The sequence below is a fragment of the Mixophyes fleayi genome, chromosome 6 (assembly GCF_038048845.1).
Source record: "Mixophyes fleayi isolate aMixFle1 chromosome 6, aMixFle1.hap1, whole genome shotgun sequence".
Taxonomy (NCBI): Eukaryota; Metazoa; Chordata; class Amphibia; order Anura; family Limnodynastidae; genus Mixophyes; species Mixophyes fleayi.
Window position 1 is genome coordinate 135,133,803 of NC_134407.1, and position 22,764 is coordinate 135,156,566.

General features: G+C 39.9%; 1 protein-coding gene across 2 annotated transcripts in view; it reads right to left on the minus strand.

The window, feature by feature from the left end:
* LOC142160400 (formin-H-like) overlaps positions 1 to 22,764 on the minus strand; it is a 228,848-nt gene that overhangs the window by 184,291 nt on the left and 21,793 nt on the right. The window contains exon 2 of one of the 2 annotated variants that reach the window (XM_075215300.1): positions 10,029 to 10,124. The exons of the other annotated variant lie outside the window; for it this stretch is intronic. Within the exon in view, the coding sequence (XP_075071401.1) occupies positions 10,029 to 10,124 (96 nt within the window). The remainder of the gene's footprint in view (positions 1 to 10,028; positions 10,125 to 22,764) is intronic. 2 annotated transcript variants of the gene reach the window in all.

Sequence of the window (22,764 nt, forward strand, 5' to 3'; positions counted from 1 at the left end):
TCTGATTTATTTTTTAAAAAGCACTAAAATCCTGTTTTTTGGTTGTTTTCCACTTATACGCTATTATTAACCTCAATAACATTCAATAACAATCATTTCTACTAATTTCCAGTCTATTCTGAACACCTCACACCTCACAATATTCTTTTTAGTCCAAAACGTTGCACTGAGTAATCTTTCTGGACTGCGTAGTGGAGTGGGCCCGGTACCCAATTTGGTACCGGGGCCACAATATATCACCCTCAACTGTTCTGAATTCTACTGCACAGCTGCCAGCTCCTACATCCTCTGCAGCATATACAGGGTGTAGTTCGAGCGCGTCAATGCCTCTTGTTTTTGACGATGACAGGTCATTTTCATTAATTTTGGATTTGGACCCAACGCTGAATGTAGTTGATACGCATCTATCTGGACTGCATAGTGGAGTGGCCCCGGTACCCAATTTTGTACCGGGGCCACAGTATATCACCCTCAACTGGTCTGAATTCCACTGCACAGATAAAAACAAAGAACATAGTATTAGAAATGGCAGTTCCTCTTTTATGGAACTATAAAAACAAAGAACATAGTAATAGAAATGGCAGTTCCCCTTTTTTGGAACTACAGAAACAAAGAACGTAGTAATAGAAATGGCAGTTCCCCTTTTTTGGAACTATAAAAACAAAGAACATAGTAATAGAAATGGCAGTTCCCCTTTTTTGGAACTACAGAAAAAAAGAACGTAGTAATAAAAATGTCAGTTCCTCTTTTATGGAACTATAAAAACAAAGAACATAGAAATAGAAATGGCAGTTCCCCTTTTTTGGAACTACAGAAAAAAAGAACGTAGTAATAGAAATGGCAGTTCCTCTTTTATGGAACTATAAAAACAAAGAGCATAGTAATAGAAATGGCAGTTCCCCTTTTTTGGAACTACAGAAAAAAAGAGCAAAGTAATAGAAATGGCAGTTCCCCTTTTTTGGAACTATAAAAACAAAGAACATAGTAATAGAAATGGCAGTTCCCTTTTTTTGGAACTATAAAAACAAAGAACATAGTAATAGAAATGGCAGTTCCCCTTTTTTGGAACAACAGAAAAAAAGAACGTAGTAATAGAAATGGCAGTTCCTCTTTTATGGAACTATAAAAACAAAGAACATAGTAATAGAAATGGCAGTTCCCCTTTTTTGGAACTACAGAAAAAAAAAACGTATTAATAGAAATGGCAGTTCCTCTTTTATGGAACTATAAAAACAAAGAACATAGTAATAGAAATGGCAGTTCCCCTTTTTTGGAACTACAGAAAAAAAGAACGTATTAATAGAAATGACAGTTCCTCTTTTATGGAACTATAAAAACAAAGAACATAGTAATAGAAATGTCAGTTCCTCTTTTTTGGAACTATAAACACAAAGAACATAGTAATAGAAATGGCAGTTCCTCTTTTTTGGAACTACAGAAACAAAGACAACCTCCCTTCAACTAGTCTAAATTCCACTGATCAGATGGCGGACACCGGACGCACGTCTAAAACCAATATAGCTGTGACGGTGACATGGCCTGCAGGAATATCTCTGATGGAGATAGAACTAGGCCCCAAAGAGCACATAATGCCAAGAAAAGAGTTGCAAGATGGAATTGTCCTTGGGCCCTCCCACCCACCCTAATGTTGTTGAAATAGGACATGCACACTTTAACAAACCAATCATTTCAGCGAAAGGGCCTACCAAACTGTGGCTGAAATGATTGGTTTGTTTGGACCCCCACAAAACAAGCTGGCAAAGAAAAAAAAAAAAGGTGCAAGATGGAATTGTCCTTGGGCCCTCCCACCCACCCTGATGTTGTTGAAATAGGACATGCACACTTTAACAAACCAATCATTTCAGCGACAGGGCCTACCAAACTACTGTGGCTGAAATGATTGGTTTGTTTGGGCCCTCACACAAAAAAAGCTATTCATCTCTCCCTGTACAAACTAAACTGGCTCTACTGAGGCAAGATGTCGTCCTCATGTTCATCCTCTGATTCCTCTCCCCTTCAGTGTGTACTTCCTCATCCTCACACATTATCAATTCATCCCCGCTGGACTCCACAACCACAGGTCCCTCTGTAGTATCTGGAGGCCAGTGCTATACTTGATTGAGGAATTGATAATTCATTTTTATGAACATCATTTTTTCAACGTTCTGCGGAAGCAACCTCCTTCGCCGCTCACTGACCAGGTTCCCCGCTGCACTAAAAACTCTTTCCGAGTACACACTGGAGGGGGGACAACTCAGGTAAAATAGAGCCAGTTTGTACAGAGGCTTCCAAACTGCCTTTTTTTCCTGCCAGGAACAATATGGAATGTCTGACATGTCTATTTGGATGGTGTCAGAAAAATAATCCTCCACCATTTTTCTATTGTGACAGCATCCAATGCAGCGACAGTAGACATGTCTGCAATGGTTGGCAGGTCCTTCAGTCCGGACCAGATGTTGTCTGCATCCCCGCTAGCGGGTCTTTTAGGAAAACTGAGCTTTTTCCTCGCAGCCTTAGGTGTGGAAGAAAATGAAGGTGGAACTGTTGGCATGTCACGGTCCTCTTCAGAGGACAATTTCCTGACCAGCAGGTCTTTGCACCTCTGTAGACTTGTGTCCGCCGGAAACAGAGACACAACATACGCTTTAAACCGAGGATCGAACACGGTGGCCAGAATGTATTCCTCTGACTTTAAAAGAGTGACCACCCTCAGGTCCTGGCAAAGCGTACGAAGGGCTTCATCCACAAGAGCTACATGCTTGGTGGAATCGCAATGGTTTACCAGCTCCTCCCTCACTTTCTCCAGCTGCTTCTGCAACAGCCTGATCAGGGGAATGACCTGACTCAAGCTGGCAGTGTCGGAACTGACTTCTCGTGTGGCAAGTTCAAACGGCTGCAGAACCTTGCACAACACGGAAATCAGTCTCCAGTGCGCTTGACTCAGGCGCATCCCCACTCCTTTTCCTATGTCGTAGGTGGCTGTGTTGGCTTGAATGGCATTTTGCTGCTCCTCCATCCTCTGCAGCATATAGAGAGTGGAGTTCCAGCGCGTCACATCCTCTTGTTTGAGGTGAAGGCAGAGCAGGTTCAGCCTTTTTTGATGTTGCTTGAGTCTGCGGTAGGCACTGGCAGAATGCCGAAAGTGTCCAGCAATTTTTCGGGCCACCGCAAACATCTCATGCACACCCCTGTCACTCTTCAGGTAATGCTGCACCACCAAATTAACGGTGTGGGCAAAACATGGGACGTGCTGGAAATATGTAATGCCCGCACAATGTTACTGGCGTTGTCTGACACCACTAATCCCCAGGAGAGTCTAAGTGGGGTAAGCCACTCCGAGATTATTTCCCTCAGTTTTTCTAAGAGGTTGTCAGCGTTGTGCCTCTTACTAAAACCTGTGATACACAACGTTGCCTGCCTTGGCACGAGCAGCCGTTGTGGAGATGCTGCTACTGATGCAGCTGCTGCTGTTGCTGCTGCGGAAGGCAATGCATCTACCCAGTGGGCTGTCACAGTCATATAGTCCTTAGTTTGCCCTGAACCACTTGTCCACATGTCCGTGGTTAAGTGAACAGTGGGTACAACCGCATTTATCAGAGCACTGAGGACACTTGTTCGTACTTCTCTGTACATCTTTGGCATCGCCTGCCTAGTGAAGTGGAATCTCAACGGGATTTGGTACCAGGGACACAATACCTCCATCAACCGTCTAAATCCCACTCCACTGATGGCAGACTCCGGACGCACATCTAACACCAACATAGCAGTTACCGCTGCAGTTATCCGCTTTGCTATAGGGTGACTACTTCCGTACTTTGTGCTCAGGGCAAACGACTGTTGGACGGTCAATTGTTTTGTGAAAGACGTAGCGGTCTTACGACTTCCCCTCTGGGAAGATGACCGACTACCAGCAGCAACAGCAGCAGTGGCAGTAGTAGGCGTACCGCTGCAGGATACCTCGGATGAATCCCGTATTGAAGAGGACTCAGTCTGGCTGGTGACATGGCCTGCCGGACTAGATCTGATGGAGATCGTGGAAGAAGTTGACGAGGAGAGTGTTGGTGGTATGTATCCAACAGGACCAAGGGATTTAGGTGTCCCTGGACTGCTGATGGTCCTAGCCACAGGTCCTGAACTAAACACTGAATTATGAAGGTTCTTCAGGTGACGTATAAGTGAGGATGTCCCTAGGTGGCCAAGATCCTTACCCCTGCTTATTTGAGCTTTACATAAGCTACATATGGCCATACATTTATTGTCCGGATTCGGATAAAAATAACTTCAGACAGAAGAGGTGCATTTTTTGGTATTCTGACCAGGCATGACGATTGGTTTTTTCATCCCATGGACAACAACTGTTTCCCCCCCTGGTGGCTCATTTATGATAACCACATCAGCATCCTCCTTGTCAAGTTCCTCCTCAGCACCAGCTACACCAATATCCTCCTCCCGGTGTACAACATTCACACCTTCATTAGCCAAATCTGTAACTGGACTGTGGGTGATCCTTCCAGCATATGCAGAGGGCGTGCTGGAAATGGTTGAAGGAGCCACCTCTTCCCATACAGTGATGGGAATGTCAGGCTTCGCAACCACAAAAACCCTTGGACTCGCTGGACTTGGACTAGTTGTTGATGACAGCTTAAGTTTCTTAAATTTGTTAGAGGGGGGGAGGAGAAGTGTTTAGATCCATGGGTGAAGCTGAACCACTAGTCATGAACACGGGTTAGGGCCTAAGCCGTTCCTTGCCACTCCGTGTCGTAAATGGCATATTGGCAAGTTTACGTTTCTCCTCAGATGATTTTAATTTTCTTTTTTTGCTAATTTTTGGGAACTTTGAGTTTTTGGATTTTACATTACCTTTACTATGAGATCGGGCATCGCCCTTGGCAGCCGACGTTGATGGCATTTCAGCGTCTATGTCAATGTCTTGACTAGTGGCAGCAGCTTCAGCATTGGGAGGTAGTGGGTCTTGATCTTTCCCTACTTTATCCTCAAAATTTTTGTACTCCATTATATGCAGAACAAGAGAGCGTACCCCTAAACCACACACACTTTGGGACTACAGAAACAATGACCGTAGTAATAGAACTGGCAGTTCCTATTTTTTTGAACTACACAAACAATGACCGTAGTAATAGAACTGGCAGTTCCTATTTTTTGGAACTACACAAGCAATGACCGTAGTAATAGAACTGGCAGTTCCTATTTTTTGGAACTACACAAACAATGACCGTAGTAATTGAACTGGCAGATCCTATTTTTTGGAACTATAAAAACAAAGAACATAGTAATAGATATGGCAGTTCCCCTTTTTTGGAACTACAGAAAAAAAGAACGTAGTAATAGAAATGGCAGTTCCTCTTTTATGGAACTATAAAAACAAAGAACATAGTAAAAGAACTGGCAGTTCCTATTTTTTGGGAACTACAGAAACAATGAACATAGTAATAGAAATGGCAGTTCCTCTTTTTTTGGACTGCAAGAATATATTGCTCTATAATATTTTTTATACTTTTTCAATTATTTTTTTAATTTTTTTTTTTTTTATATTTTTTAGAGATTTTTTTTTAAAAGATTTTTGACTGCTTAGCAAATTGCTATGGACTTATCAGAAACAAATACAAGATAAAAGCACCACTGGACTCAGCAGCACAGACACTGGCCAAAGCACAACTGGAATCAGCAGGACAGAGCACTGGAAAAAGTACTACTGCACTCAGCAGGACAAAGCACCACTTTAGTAAAGTTATCAGCAGGACAGAGCACATCAACCTCCCTCTTCACTAACCACAGGGAGAATGAAGATGGCGGCCGCGAGCGGGGCATTTATGAGATCAGAGTCTCGCGAGATCCGACGCGAGACTTGGATTTCATAGCCTCGGTTTGGCTTCATTTGGCACCCGGAAGTTCTCAAACAGTGCTCGGAACCCGTCGGATCCGCACTGTTCGGGTGGGCTCGGATTAGCGAAATCCGAGCCCGCTCATCTCTAGTATTTGACATTGTGTACTAAATAAAGGTCTTTTTCTGAAAACAGCTTTCTTTTATTTATTTTGTGTATCTCTGCTATTTTTCACATATGGTTCTGGGCCCATAACCTATTAGCAGAACCTATTATCAGAACACATGGACTGATATCCATGATAGATGTTAGCAATGTTGGTTATGGATGTTAAGCCAATAATCAAGTTTGAAACTTAACCAAGATGTTGGTTTTATTACTGAACTTTCAGCAGATGTAATATGCAGGTACTCACAGTTGTTAATGACTGCAGCAGTATGACAGACTTATGTATACAGACAGGCTTATGTAGTATTTTTAGAAACACACTTGACACAATGTTCGTTTGTGTCAGAATATTGTTGTTATGGACAGGCTCCTGTTTACAATTAAGCCCCAGGTCACTTTTTTATAGTTATATAAATGTAGGACACACAGATAGATGCAACTTTCACAGAACACGTCTTTCTCTCTCAACAGTCACTGGAAGAACGGCGCTAAAGCCAAACTTCCATTTCGCACATGCGCAGTGGTGCAAAGCGGACATTCTGACTATGCCAACTTCCTGTCCTCACTAGACCACCAGGAATTGCACATTACAGCTGGGAAACGGAGCATAGCGCTCCCCATCAACAGGGGGCACAGTGCAATGAAGCAGGGGGCACAGTGCAATGGAAGAGGGTGGCACAGTGCAATGAAGGAGCGGGAACAGTGTGATGGAGGATGTTGGCAGAGTGCGATGATGGAGTGGGCACAGAACAATGGAGGAGGGAGCAGTGTGATGATGGAGGGGCAAATGTGTGAATTAACTAGTGAAAGTGAATAATAGGAGCAGGTACAGGGATAGTGAGGATCAAGGAGTAAGGTAGGAACAAGACAAGCAGGATATGAGACAATAGGTGAGAGCAGGGAGGGAGGAAGAGAGAGATACCTGCAGTGTAGATAATTTCATTCAAACCATTTATTATGGTAAGGGTAAACCACATCTAAAAATGATAAAAAATAAGCAATACATGTAATAAATAGTGCATAGTATGTATCCTACAGTAGAGCATAAAAATATTAAGGGTCTATTTATTATAGGGAGAAAAGGCCGGCATCCAGAAAAATAGGGCCTCTCCCTATTTACCAAAACCCACAGATTGGGGGCCTCTGCCAAAGTTTCCATATACATAGTATTATTACCATGGACAATTTGGTCCTCCTATTACTATCATGAGGTATGTAAAGCCTCATTCGTATTAACTTGTTTCATTTTTTTTTAAAAAAAATCCTCTTGTATTCATCTCCCTTTATAAAAATATCAAATTGTTCCCAACACCATGTTTCCACAATATATTGTTATTTCATACTGTATTTATATAATATTGTACAAAGAGAGAAACTGAGGATGGAAATCTTTTTTTCAGAAAACACTGGTGTGCAATTAATAATAGAACAGTCCTTTCTTTTCAGGAAGTTAGTTAAGTTTTGGGGGATAAGATTGTGGATGACCTTTCACCAGGCAGAAAATCTAAACAAAGATACAGATAATAAAGGCAGAGTTTTACTACCCCAGCGTTATCACAGTGGAAGATTGATTTTGCCAAAGTAATTTTGCATCACCTTTGACCTGTACAAGGCTCGTTGTTTTCTGTGATTTATCTTGCTATGGTCCCAGCTGATATTTTCTATGCAGCAAAGACAAGAAAATAAATGAGATTCTAAACCATTTTTGCAGTGTGAAGAGCTCTGAGAGCAATAGGATCTTTTTACTATCTTTAGGATGCTTAACACTCTGAAATTTACAGTATAAAATGGCTCATGAGCAAAGAGTCATCATGATCATCATCATCAACATTTATTTATATAGTGCCAGCAGATTCAGTAGCACTTTACAATTGAGAACAAACAGTAATAAAACAATACTGGGTAATACAGACATACGTAGAGGTAAGAGGGCCCTGCTCGCAAGCTTACAATCTATGGGACAATGGTTTGATACACAAGGGTAAGTGCTACAACATATTGAATATTTGTCCAGCTTGAATGCAAAGGTTACAAATTATTTAGTGGGCTGTCACACAACTATGTTGGTCAGAGGGTTGTTGTCTTGTGTTAGCTGTGTAGAGGGTGGTAATAGGGTAACCTAGGGAGATTAAGAGGGTGGTAGAGGTTGGTTTTCAGAGAACACTTAAAGGTTTGAAGACTAGAGGAAATTTTTGTGGGGCGAGGGAGTGAATTCCATAAAGTGGGTGCAGCCCAAAAAAAAGTCCTGTAACCGAGAATGGGAGGAAGTGATGAAATTAGAAGAGAGACGCAGATCTTGTGCAGAATGGAGGTGTCCAGTTGGGAGATAGTTTGAGAAAAGTGAGGAGATGTATGTTGGTGCAATTTTGTTGATGGCCTTGTATGTTAGTAGTAGAATTTTTTTAGATTGGATTTGTTGAAAAACAGGCAACCAATGTAGAGACTGACAGAGTGACTCAGCAGATGTAAAACGATTTGCAAGGAAAATCAATTTAGCCACTGCGTGCAATATAGAATGTAGGGGCTCGAGTCTGATTTTTGGAAGACCAGTAAGAGGGGAATTACAATAGTCGATGCGGGAGATGGTGAGTGCATGAATTAAAGTTTTTGCAGTGTCTTGTTTGAGATATGTACGTATTCTGGAAGTGTTTTATAGATGTATGCAGCATCAGCATGATGTAAATATGGAGTTGTTGTGTGGAACAAAGGATAGTTGCGAGTCAAGGATTACACCTAGGCAGCGGGGTTGGGATTTATGGTCATGTTGTCAACGAAATAGAAATGTCAGGCTGTGAGCTTCTATTGTTAATGTGAATTCTTCTATGAAATACTTAATAATTTCACTTAATGTGAAAATATAGGCAGCAGAGTCCCGATGTGAGGCTGGTTATTTAGGGGCAGACTCTTAGAATTTTTAGGGTACGGTTTGTGTGAATGGAACACGGGAAGAGGTGGTATGGTATGACTTGCCAATGAAAGTCTTTACTGGCTCAGAGACAACAGTCTTAACTGGACCAGAGGTTTTATAACATAGGGAGAAGCCATAGATCCTACAAAAAAATTCCTCTCCCTACCTCTCCCTCCTTCTCCTTCTCCCTCTCTCTCTCTCTCTCTCTCTCTCTCTCTCTTCTACACCCCCCCCCCCACCTCGATGATAAGATCTTGACAGATCTGGCAGGTGTGAGCATAGTTTTCAATTACCCTTCTTTCCAGGGATAGTCCCAGGTTTTCAAGATTTGACCACATTTTTGTGCATGGAATTGTAGTAACTGAATCAGGGCTGGATAGGGGTAGGTGGAAGAGTGGTTGTGGGTTGTGAAATATATAAATTAGTTTATCCTCACATTCAATAAGATTAAAATTGCTTCTGTAGAACAGGAGTATTATGTTAGCAACACTGATCCTCTAAAAGAGTGTCATTAGTCCCCCTATTGAAACAATAAGGCTGATGTATTTTTTAAATGAACTTTCAGTTTAATTTAGTTAAACAAAAATAAATATGTAAATATAAAAAGATAAAAGTATTGAAGATTTATATATAAAAAAAAATCATTTGTACATTGCAATAATAATATATTCAAAGCATTATATTTCATTTTAAATCTGTCATCACCTTGAGATACCCTTAACAAAACAGGTATTTCGGTGGTATCACTGCAATACTTTTTAAATAGGCTTGCCCATGCAAACCATAGTTACTATCAGCAAAAGTTATCAGCAGTAGTCCTTTGGTGTACAGGGCAAACTTAATGGAAAACATTTTGCTGGTAATAGGGATTTTCACCCTTTTATAAATATGTTCCTAAGTGCTGTACCAATAAGGTCTCAGTGCTACTCAAATAAAGGTTTTTATTTTAAATAACAAAAGTATGTTTTTTTCCCCTAAATTGCAAAGTTAGATAATTAAATTGACTTAAAATAATCAGAGATCGATGATACTTCTCCCTTTTATGATTAATGAAGAAACAGCGGGAAATAGCGAATATTTAGGTTATTGAATACTCTACCGCTCTTTACCTTATTGTATCTCTGCGATAAAGCAATTGCATCTTCAACAGTCAGCTCCTTCTCTTTCACCTTTTTCATAATATCCATGATTTCTTCCTGGCTTAACTGAAAAAAATATCTACAACTAATTGATATGTATAGGAATAAATGCAGTCATGGCTGTTGTGATAATTAATTGGCATAAAACGTGATCCAACCACATATTTTAATACTGTATAATAAACTAGTTATACACTATTAGGCTCAATGTTTGGTAAACCTCAAACAAGCGGCTAAAGTCACACAGTATAGTGTATATAATTATGTACCTAAAACACCCAAGTAGCCATTCTTGTGATTTATTCCACTGGACTATCTTGTTTCACTGGTTTAGATTTACCCTCTAGCGGTGTACCTAACATTTTCTGTAATATTTTCCGAAGGAGAGTTTTTACATGCCCCATATATATGCTGTTCATAATGTCAAACTGACGTCCGCGGGTTTGTGTTCATATCGAAAATCTATTTACGCTGTGGAATGCTTGGTCAGATTATTTTCAAATTAGGATTTTATTTGTATTCTGCTAACCTTGGCAGTTCTAGGAGTGTAAACTTTGTAGAAGGAGGAGACAACTCATTGTCATCTAAAAAAAACCAAAACCCTTAAAACCTGCCAAACTGATTACAAAATTTACACCATGAGATGATTATGTATGATGTCTTTGGTTTTTTGGTGTCTTGGTCTGCCTAGCACACGTGCACACTTACTTTTGAAATGTGTCTGTGCAAAATAGAAGTGTGCCTAGGTGTACCTAGGTGTGTGGAGAGGCAGACAAATATGAAGAAGCACACTGTGCAAATAGTTAAACATGAAATCAAAATCCACCCATTTCATTAAGTAAAAATTTTCCGAAATGCTGCACAGTCTAGCCACATTTATGGCGTACGTTAATCATGATTGAGTAAGGGGACATCAGGATTGTCCTTATTACTAGGGACACTTTGTGTGTTTGATGTTTTGCTTCATATTGGCCAAAGCTCACCTAGAAATGTGCTTCTCAAGTGCACATGGAAAGCGCAATATGCATCCTATGATAAGCATAGGACAAGTCCTGATCTTCACCAACTCGTGGTGTAAAAAATTGCGTTAAGGAGTCTGCCCCTCCGCACACAAGAAACATTCCTAATTATTTGTCTTCTCTATCTTTTTATCACATTTCAATAATCTTAACTCCACAGACTAAAATCTTGTTTTTTGCAAAACTAGGCCCATTCTCAGTACTCATTCTTCATATCTCCCAACAGCCCCGATATTCACTTAAAAATGCTGATTTCTATTCAAAGAAGCAAGGTCAGGATAGATTGGGGCATGGAAAATTTTACCCCCAATTTTTGTTTCTTGAATCTGGGGAGGTTTGAGTGTTGGCAAAAGAACAAGAAAGCAGTGATGTAGATGTCAACATGAAGTTGGCATTAAACACACTAAACACAGTTCTTGAATGGAAAATCAGAACTAATTAGCCAATTGTCACATTTCACAGTGTCATTCACCCAGATGGCAGACAATGTATAATCAGAGAATAAAAATGCAGACAGAATTGACAGAACTTGATCCGTTGTCTTGTCGGCTTGGCGATAGTGTTCCTGTCTGGCAAACCACAATCTTATCATACGTTATTCTAGAGAACTTGTACTCTATAAATGTGCGTAGAGCATACTAGACCCAGCATTTTGGAGGTATATTAAACTGGCAGTAAATTGCGCTAACTGCCAGACTATTGTACAAAATAGCTGCAATCCAATGGTCCTCTATATACTTTGATTACAGGCTTCCCTTACCTCTGCTTTAGCTACAGACATTCATATGTGATGGGCACACGTATGACCTTGCCTCATCTGTGACCTGACTGTGTCCTTTACTGCTCCTTGCCATTGGAACCCTTACATCAGTTGTTCAGGGTCAAGCTTCAAACCTTCTTTGAAATCAGAAAGTTTCTGACACCAATGTTTCAATGATCCCATGACTAACCCATCTCCCAAGGCACACTCCTTCCCAGAATTGTGTCTGTCTTGAGAAAATCTGGACTGTTGGAAGGAATGATAAAATAATTTGTTATCTAGTATGTGAAGGAGGACAATTTTACTGAACCACAGTTTGTAATTTTGAGGCCTCTAAAATCCCTGCAGTCCTGTATTATATGCCTATTTATAGTATGTGTATAATGTAAATATACATTATAAACTTTATAACTGCTGCTCTCATAGGGTCAAAAAGTCAACTACACACAACTGCACATTAAACAGATATCAAGCGGCATAGAAAAAAACATGTTACATGTGCAGCTATATATTGTATTCTGTAGTCACATGTTTACATGTCTTAAAGCATCTAACCATCTACTGGGCAGGTATTAATATTCATGAGAAACTAAATAACATGTAGTGGTAGGAACATTCTCACTGTGCTCCTAAGGAATTTTCTATGTTTCTGAGTTTGCCCACTTTTAAGGTAAGGTTTCAAGACATCACATAAACATTATTAATCTATAGTAAACATATATTGCATAATATCACACCCTGTTTCCACTCCTAGCATCCTTTCACTTTTGCCTGTTATACATCTATTGAACGCTGCATAATATGTGGGAGCAATATAAATAGATAAATAAATGTATAAAAAGAAAAGAGAAAAGACAAACCATAAGTGTTGTATGTTTTAATTCACACTTCTGAACACAGGATTAAAACTGAATACATCTCCTTTCATTTGTGAGTCCAGACCTTCTCGAGGAATCAAATGCCATTACATCCACTCCAAAAAGCTTGTCAATTTCTAAAAATCAGGATATTATAAAGCTACTAGTAACATGCTTGACATGTTTCTTCCACTGCTTCTTTAGAATAAATCAATCATACATACCCAAGGTTAAACAAAAATATTTGAATTTATCATTTATCTTCTCAAACTTCTAGGACCCACATAGAGCTTTGGTGTACAAATACCTAACTGGCAACCTATAATATCTTAACCATACTCCAATTTGGCATGTGAACGAAAAGCAGTAGCGGAGCATTTGACATAACAGATGTAATTTATAACATTTTAATTTTATAATTTCCACAGCTAAATAATTAACTACGTTGTGGATTGTAATCCATACTGCACTTGCTGATCTGGGAAGTAGAATCCCTCAAATAAATGCAGTCTGTGATAGGAAAAAGGTGATTAATGAGAGGTAACTGTTTCCTCTATGTGCACTAGTATACACTTCTGTTTTGTGTACTACTAAAGGTGTTTTAAGGTTAGGAGTCTCTTTGTAGATTGGCCACTAGAACTGACTCAGCTGGGTAAATAAGTTAAGTATGAATGACTACATGGGAGCAGAATTTAATATTAAAAAACACAGGTCATCAATGGATATTCTGTAGGTATACCTCCCAACTGTCGCAATTTAGGTTGGACAGTCCTGATTTGAGTCCTCTGTCCTGCCATCCTGATTGGGGCAGGATGGCAGGTAGAAACAGGTGGAAATATAGGGTAAATTATTATTTGTTCACTGCTTCTTATTTGTTTGGTAATGAGAAATTGGAGCGGAGAAATTGATCTAAGAACTGGTTTATTCTCTGTTTGTCCATTGGACTACTGGTGATAGCCAGTATAGAGACTGAGCTTGATTCCAAGTCATGTACAAAGGAATTGCAAAAGCTGCTACAAACTGAGAGCCATGATCAGATACAATATCGATAGGAAGTTCATGGAGTTAAAAAATGTGCTGTGTGAACAAGGAGTCCAAAGTTTGTGCACATGGTAATACAGTTAATGGTAGAAAGTGGGTTATTTTGCTGAACTGATCTACAGTTACCCAAATGCTGTTGCAGCCAAAGGACCAGGGTAAATCTACAATAAAATCCAGTCTCTGAACCCGAGGGTCCTTTTCTGAAAGGATAGCACCCGTCCCTATGTCCAAATCATCCACTTCTATTACAAAAGGAAGTTCAGGATGTGGGTGCCTGTGGAGTGGTGTCGTTATCAATGCCTTTTTCAGTGCTGAGAAGGATGCCAAGGCTATGAGGGACCAATTGACTTTGTCATCCCATTTCTGGTTAAGTGCAGTGATGAGTGCCACCTGAACAGAAAATGAGCAAATGAACCTCATATAATAATTTGTGAAACTTAATAATCGCTGGATGGCCTTTGTAGTAAGCACCCAATCCAGGATTGCTTTAACCTTGCTGGGATCCATACAAAAACCTTTGGGCGAGATGACATATCCCAGAAAGGTTACTTGAGGGACCTCAAACTCGCACGCAGCCAGGGAGAGCAGAGTGAGTCAACCACCCCCGCGACTTGTGACAGTGTGCTCTGTCAATATTTGTTTCTTTGCTTGTAGCAAACTGAATGATTGTTTTAGTTTCAGCTATTTGAGCAGCACGGTATTGATTACAATATCGGAACTTAGAATGTTAGCACAGATTTTGACTGGTATACTTTGCATCAGGGCTGCTTTTGTGTTTCAGCCCAGGCCTGTGGGGTAGATTTATTAAACCTTCTAAAAAAAATGGTTAATGTGTTGTCCATAACTACCAAACCAATTATAGCTATCATTTATCTATTCTATTCTAGAAAATGATAGCAGGAAACTGATTGGCTTCTATGGGAAATCTACCTTTTATTTTTATGTTTTAGTAAATCTACCCCTTTATGTTGTATAGAGCACATGTGCAAACTCATTGCTCCTACAATATAAAAACTTTAGAGGTATTGAGGTACTTGAGTACAATGATGTTTGTGCTGAGTGGCCGACCTTCAAATTTTACTTGGCAGAATTCAAAAGCTCTTTATTGCTCCTTCGAAGCCAAATATAAGCTGAGAATATCATTTGCTAGTTTTTGTGTATCCGAGCCAGAGATGGTCCGAAAGTTTAAGCAAGTTTAAAGTGGAAAGGGCTGAGAGAGTTGCAGCAGATCAATATATCTGAGGAAAAAAATGTGTCAGCAGACCTTTCCGATTCTGGCACTAGACTACATCCTTCATGAGTTATATAGTCTTAAATGGGAACAATGAACACAAATAAAAAATCTCTATTACATTTAAAAAGCATCTAAAACCACTAATGCATATTGTTATACATCAAAGTATCTGTATTTCCGAATAAATAATTATAATTTAAACAAATAAAAGGTTTATACTATGGTCCAATAAAAAGCATACTTTCCTTGTATATGTTTATTTTTTCAAAACAAGTAACACAACTTCTGCAGAGTAGAAATTAAACATCGCATATTTCTGCACATTGTAATGTACAATTACTATCAATTTGCTAAGTTTAGGATTGAAAAAAAGAAAACAGTAAATGCAATCAGGGGCTAGTTGGCAACATTTGCACTACAGGCCGACAATTTTGCACTTTCAGAAATGATCCTTACTACTTTTGTTAGTAACAAACTGTCAGTGGATGCTGATATGTGGGTGAATTCTTTTTATGGAATATCTGGGTCCAGCTCTATGACCAGACCCATAATACTAGTTGAGTAATGAAGGAGGCAATTTTATACATGACCACTATTAGGTGCAGACAACAAATATCTGGACATACATCCACACTTCCTCTACAGTCGTGACAAAGTCCTGACAGCTTGGGACTGTTCCATAAGAATTAGGCTTGTTGTCAGACAGTGAGGATCCCTCCTACCTGCTCTTGCAGCTTTGGCTACCTAGTGCTGCTGCTTGCTTGTTGGCTTGTCTTGTCTGGATTATGAAATGTTAGGGCTTTGTGTGTGAAGCAGATGAGTGCTATTCACCTCCTCCTGTTTTAGCAACAATCTCACTGATAAATTGAGACGAAGGATGTCTCTAATGTTGATATTATTGCTGCCCATGTCATGTTTTAATAATATTTTATGAATATTTGAGGTGGGTAAAGGTGTAGTTGGGCTAAGTCTGGATAGGTGGTTATTGTTGTGCCTCTGACCTTGTTACATAAAGACCTCAGTCTACAGGGTTTGAATGGCTGGTCATTCACAAAAGAATGTCTTTTTAAATTAAATCTCAATCTCTCTATGTCTTAAACATTCAGTCATATGATGTGCTTTTCAAAGATTATGTTCCCATTCTGTTTCCTGTTTAAAGAGTTTTGTGTCGGTCTAACTTCCATTTCTTAATTATTCTGACTATTGAAATCACAAGCTGGAAGCATTTACATATCCTTTCATAGCCTTTCCCTGTTCTATAAAAGTAAATTATATTTATTTCAAACTTCTCAGTCAGATGCTTAGAGGAGCCCATCTTTATTTAAAGTAGACACAACAGTGCCGGAGAAGTCTGTCGTCGGAATAAGTTGCAGTCAGCATCATCCACCCATCGTAAATCTGCAGTGTCTCTTTGTAGGTAAGTCTGTTTATACTGATGTAGTTTTTTTTTTTTTTTTAAAATCACTTATTGTCACCTTGAGATATTGCTAAAAGGTCAGGCTTAGCAGCAGTAAAAGTTGTTTCACCATACTTGATATATAAGCTGCCCCCATGCAAAATACAGTATTCTGTTGTTAACCTCCTTAATATATAGAGCAAAGCAAAACAAGCCCCATAGTTGTCTTCCGCCCTTTGATAAATGTGTCTTTAAATTTGAAAATTAGTACAGAACAAAAATGTTAGTTGTCAGTAAAACTTATTTTCAAGGGTTGGTAACCCTGGTTTAGATCCAGTTACATTGTGTCAGCATATACATTATTCTTAGTGCCTGGCTGCGTCAATCTTGTCTTTGAAAAAATGAGCCCATGGCTATTTAGAAAATGTTGAATATGAAGAATTTATTTGATAGTTTAGCTGGATGATTTGTGTCATAAGTATGATTAATCAGAATCCTCATTCTACTGATCCTCTGTTATTAGTTCACTTCTATTTGGGAGATTAATTTCTTAATCATGTTCACAGACTTTTTGGTATGAAAGGATTAAAGGATGTAGGTGTAATATGTAATGGAGAAAAGACATCAGTATTCATAGGGAAAAAAATGGTGCACCATGACCTGTTGTCTTAATGAAGCATATGGCTCTAGCTATAAATGTTATTGTGTACAGTATGGCTGTTGCTCATGGGGATCAATCCCTATATTTATGCAAAAAAAATAGATAGCTAGATAGATAGATAGATAGATAGATATAGATAGATAGATACAACATATATATACACTGGTCATCCATAACATTAAAACCTCTGACATGTGAAGTGAATAATGGGATATATTAGGCAGCAAGTGATTAGTCAGTTGTTGAAGTTGATCTGTTGGAAGCAGGAAAAAAGGGCAAGCATAATCTGAGCGATTTTGACAAGGAATATATTGTAATGGATAGACATCTACAATATGGCAGGTCTTATGGGGTGTTCTCGGTATGCAGTGATTAGTACCTACAAAAAGTGGTCCAAGGCACCTAAAACTCATTGATATGTGTGGGAAGCAAAAGCTAGAGCATCTGCTCCAATCCCACAGAGCAATTTGTGCTACTGTAGCACAAATTGCTGAAAAGTTAATGCCGGCTACAGTAGAAAAGTTCAGAGAAAATCCCCCAACACACTGCTATAACCAGCAAAGGAGATGCCATTTTTAATTGTACATAAAAATGCAGAAACCTCAGTTGCACACATTTGCAATTGTATGGAAAGCCACCCGCCACTCCACGGCGCTTCTGCTAATAGGGTGGTCCTCACTCTAAACAGTCCCTATAGTGGGCCATACATATATGTGTTTTTAAATTGAGAGCTAACTTACCAATAGGTACCCCAAAAGCCTCCAAATGACCATACAGCACCAGCACTCCCCATCAGCTACTGATACCAACATGCCTTTCAAACAAACAATACAGAAGTTGAAGTTGTTCAATCAATTTAGAGGTTCATAGCAGGTGCTTGAAAGGAACAAATACACATGTTTTTTAAATAAAGTCATAACGCTATATTTATTAACTGACGATTCCCGGCGCTTTGAATTCACATTCTTCAAATGGCAGTTTTATTATTATATTTTTGATATTGTAGATGTCAGAACAGCTCAGTTCATGCAATCTTGTATATACACATCAGCTAGAAATTTATGCACTTGGGACTAGAAATGATAAATAAATGAAAAAAAATTAAGTCTGAAGACACACAATTTGTATCATAACTATTCACTTTCCTCCTGCCTCTGTTAATAAATCACTTATTTCAGATAAATTCCTCAGTTGTGGACACAAGCTTTTTGTTGTGAAAGGCTTCATACTATAGGTGTAATATGTAATTTGACCACGAGAGGGAGATTTAATGTATAAAACTCAATGAAAAAGTTCACACCATCTATCTCAGTCACACTGATTTAAACTCACACCAAAGTTATAAATAGTGTAGGTGAGCAGCTCATTTAGCTCTCTCAAAAATTCCACATCTCACCTGCTGATAGCAGATTTATTTATTCATCAGTACAACATAGTTAATACCTAACTGAGGTTTTTGATTTTGTATATAGTATAGGAATGGTTCATGCCAAATATAAGCAGGACTGGCAAATCTTGCCTATGCCTGTGAATCAGTGGTCTTGGTCTGGGTTCCCAAACATTTTTATAATGGCTGAACAGCATGAGTCAGGCCTTGAACTGTATTTAATAAAGTAGCCACTGACAACGGTTACTGTAGTGTCTGGGCTCAAACTTTACAGATGTATTTGGTTCGTTAGGGTACCAATACTCAAAATTGAGATGCCCAGTAAGTGATGTAGCTGTTTGTGATATCAATCGGTTGAACTCTTTAATTCTTTTGGGCACTTCCAATTTAGGCTAGTGCGTTTTGTATGCTAATTATACTTTTAATATCATTCTGGTCTTGGGTGTGCCTATAATAAGGGATACAGGGCCTGTATACTCTCCACAATAACTACAATCTCACAGTTTGTGTCTCTTTTCTCATAGTCTCCTGAATGTTCCCGAAATTCTTACACATGTTTACATACTTGTGTTTGCAAATTACAAGTATCCCAGTTATGCTATTGGATATGCTGATTTGTTTTAGTTTCTACAATGGCAATCAGAAGTGTTCTGTGCATTGTATAATACATTTCTCAGACTCGGATCTGTGATGTTTGTCATCATATGGGACTCTGTAATGTATGATATAATGGTCATCGGATGGTGCTTTGCAAGGTATACTATACTAGTTAGATTGGGCTCTGCATTGTACGCTACACTGGTTGTGACATGGGGTTCTGCATAGTATGCTCTATTGGTCAGCATATAAGGATCTGCATTGCAAACTGGTCAGATGATGCTACCTTTAAAAAGAGAAATGGAGGTCTTCGTCCTTTCATCGATTTTAGGGGCTTGAACGCCATTGCTATCAAAAATAGATACCCGTTACCACTGATTTCCGAGCTTTTTAACCGCATGAAATGGTCTACCGCCTTTTGTAAATTAGACTTACGAGGGGCTTACAACCTCATCCATATCAAGGAGGGGGATGAATGGAATACGGCCTTCAACACCTATGATGGTCACTTTGAATATCTAGTGATGCCTATTGGCTTGTGTAAGGTCCCAGCATTTTTTCAAAATGTTATGAACGAGATTTTTCAAGACATTCTTTACCAATTTGTAATATATCTTGATGTTATTCTCATCTTCACAAAAGATCTTCTTGCCCACAGAAGACACGTGACAGAGGTCCTCACTTGCCTCAGTGAACAGCGACTGTTCTGCAGGCTTAAAAAGTGTCTTTTTGAACAAAGATAGTTACTTCTTCTTATGATATATTATCTCAGGAACAGGACTTCAAATGGACCCCGCCAAAAGGCCATGTCTGATTGGCTACATCCCCCTGATCTGAAAGTTATTTAATGTATTCTCAATTTATACAATTATTATAGGCAATTCATTAAATTACTCTTAAATCATTGCCCCCATCACGGCTTTAACCAAGAGATCGGCTAATACCAATGGTTGGCCCCCAGAGCCCATCAAGGCTTTCAAATAGTTAAAGAATGCCTTCTCTTCTGCACCCATTTTACGACAACCGGACTATCAATGACCATTCTTCTTAAAAGTAGACGCATTCTCCTATGGTACTGGAGCTGGTCTGTGTTTTAAGGAGTCTCTTCGAGCAAACTCTACCCCTGTGGTTTCTTCTCTTGCAAATTTCTGCCTGCTGAGAAAAACTACGTAATTGTAGATAAAGAGCTGCTGGCGATCAAATTAGCACTTTTCAGAGTGGTAACATATATGGACACCACTTATTCTTACATTCTGCACGCTGCTTAAATCCCCGGGAAGCAAGGTGGTCTTTGTTTGTTGCATGATTTGACATTAATCTGACTTATCGCTCCGGACCCAGCCCTCTCCAGGTCCTTTGACTCTGCTGATCGTGAACCTTTTGAGGAGGTAAAGTGAATTTTAGATCCTAAATGTATTTCAGCTTCTACGCCTCTCATGTATTCTAGTTGTCCATCTAGGAAGACCTTAATTTTTGTGCATTTACGAATTAATCTCTTATGCTGGGCCCACACCTCTCACTTTTCGGGTCATGCTGGAATTAGGAAGACCTGGGAACTACTCTCCCACATCTACTGGTGGTCTTCATTTTGCAAGGATGTCAAGAGTTTTGTTTCTGCATGTTCTGTTTGCGCTCTGAATAAGGTTCCTCGGGACAGATCCTACAATCCACTTATTCCTTTACCAGTACCTGAGATTCTTTTTGTCCAAATTGTCTATGGACTTTATTAAAGACTTACCTTCCTCCAAGTCCTATAGAGTATTTTGGGTTATCACTGACCATTTCTCTAGAGCTGCTCATTTTGTGCCTCTCAAAGGCCTTACTTAATCCTCTACCCTGGTGGATCTGTTCATCAAAGAATTTTTTTGGTTGCATGGTGATCCCCTTCACATTCTATCTGAACTTGGTTCACAATTTGCCTCTAAGATTTGGAGGGCCTTTTGTGGTAAGTTGGGGATGAAACTGTCACTCACCGGACCGTGAGTGCCTCTGTGCTGGTGCGTGGTTCTCTAGCCTTCCTGCCAGCGCCTGTCCTGAGCCGCGGCCGTCCGCCATCTTGATGCACTGCGCATGCGCAGCATCCAAGAACTTATGACCTTTGCTTTTAATCTAATTGGTGGATCAGTCACCTCTCCCTATTTAAGGCACCTGTGCTCATTATATCATTGCCTGATCTTGAGTCTCATTCCCTGTGAGTCTCTGAAGGTGTCTCCTGTGTCCTGCTAGTGTCTTCAGTTTCCTGCTGATTACCTGCTCTACTCATCGGTGGTTCCCATACCCGCTACAGACTCCTGTATCCTGCTCGTGTCCTCAGCTGGCTTCTGATTACCTGCTCTGCTCACCTGCGGTTCCCATACCCGCTAAAGTCATTCAGCGTCCCTGCTGTGCCTGCATATCCTTGTGGACAAACTTCTCTACTCATCAGCGGTATGCTTACTTGTTATTGACTATCAACTGTTACCTTGCATATCCGCTTAGGACAAGCTTCTCTACTCAGCAGCGGTATCCATACCCGCTATAGACTATTTGTTGTTACGCTGCATATCTGTTTGAAACAAGCTTCTCTACTCAGCAGCGATATGCATACCTGTGATTGACTATCAGTTATTATCCCGCATATCCGCTTTGTGCAAGCCTCTCTACTCAGCAGCGGTATACATACCGTTATAGACTATTAGCTGTAAACGCTGCATATCTGTTTGGAACAAGTTCCTCTGTGCTCTCATTGTTTTCATACAGTTATTGACTCTTTTCATGCCTCCAATCATCCGCACCTGAACAACTCCTCACTTACTAGCAGTGGTACAACTTGCTATACGCAGACCACTGACTTCCCCGCTACCTACCTGCACCTGGACAAGTCTTCCCATCACAGCAGTGGTACAACTTGCTATCCGCAGACCATTGACTCTCCCGTTACCTTCCTTCACTTGCTCACGTCCACTCTGGTCTCCGTGGTTAAAACCTGCCTTCCCACTATAGCTGCAAGTCGCTGACTCATCTACCAGTATAGCTGCAAGTCACTGACTATCATCAACTCCATTGGCATCCTCTCTCCATCTGCTGTTATATACGTTCCACTATTCACCCTACTACCAGAGGACCGCTGTGCAAACTCCGCCCCTCTGGTAAGCATAAGTCAACTGGTGAATCCTGGGCAGAACTCCTAGTGCCCGTGACAGAAACTTAAGTTTTCGTCTACTTATCACCCTCAACGGACTAACTGAGAGGACCAACCAGGAACTCGAGACATTTTTGGTGGATGTATGCATCTGCTAATCAGATTGACTGGGTCAAACTTCTCTCTTGGGCAGAATTTGCCCATAAAAGCTGTTTCCACAAGGCTATCGCTAATTCTCCCTTCTATGTGATATATGGCTGTCATCCGAGACTTCCCACTTTATCCCAGGTTCCTACTTCTTCTGTTCCAGTGGTAGACTCCCTCTTTCACAAATTCTCTGTTATCTGGGCTCAGGCAAAAACAAGTTTGAATAGAGCTTCTACTCATTCCAAGAAGAACTATGACAAGAAGTGGCATGCTGTTTCTAAACTAGGCCCCGGAGACATAGTTTGGTTGTCCACTAGGAACATCCAGCTGAAAGTTATTAGTATGAAACTGGCACATAGATTTATTGGTCCTTACCAGATCTCCGAGATTATCAACCCAGTGTCCTTCAGGTTACATCTTCCACCATATCTATAAATACCTAATATATTTCATATTTTTCTTCTAAAGTCAGTAGTTTGTAATCAA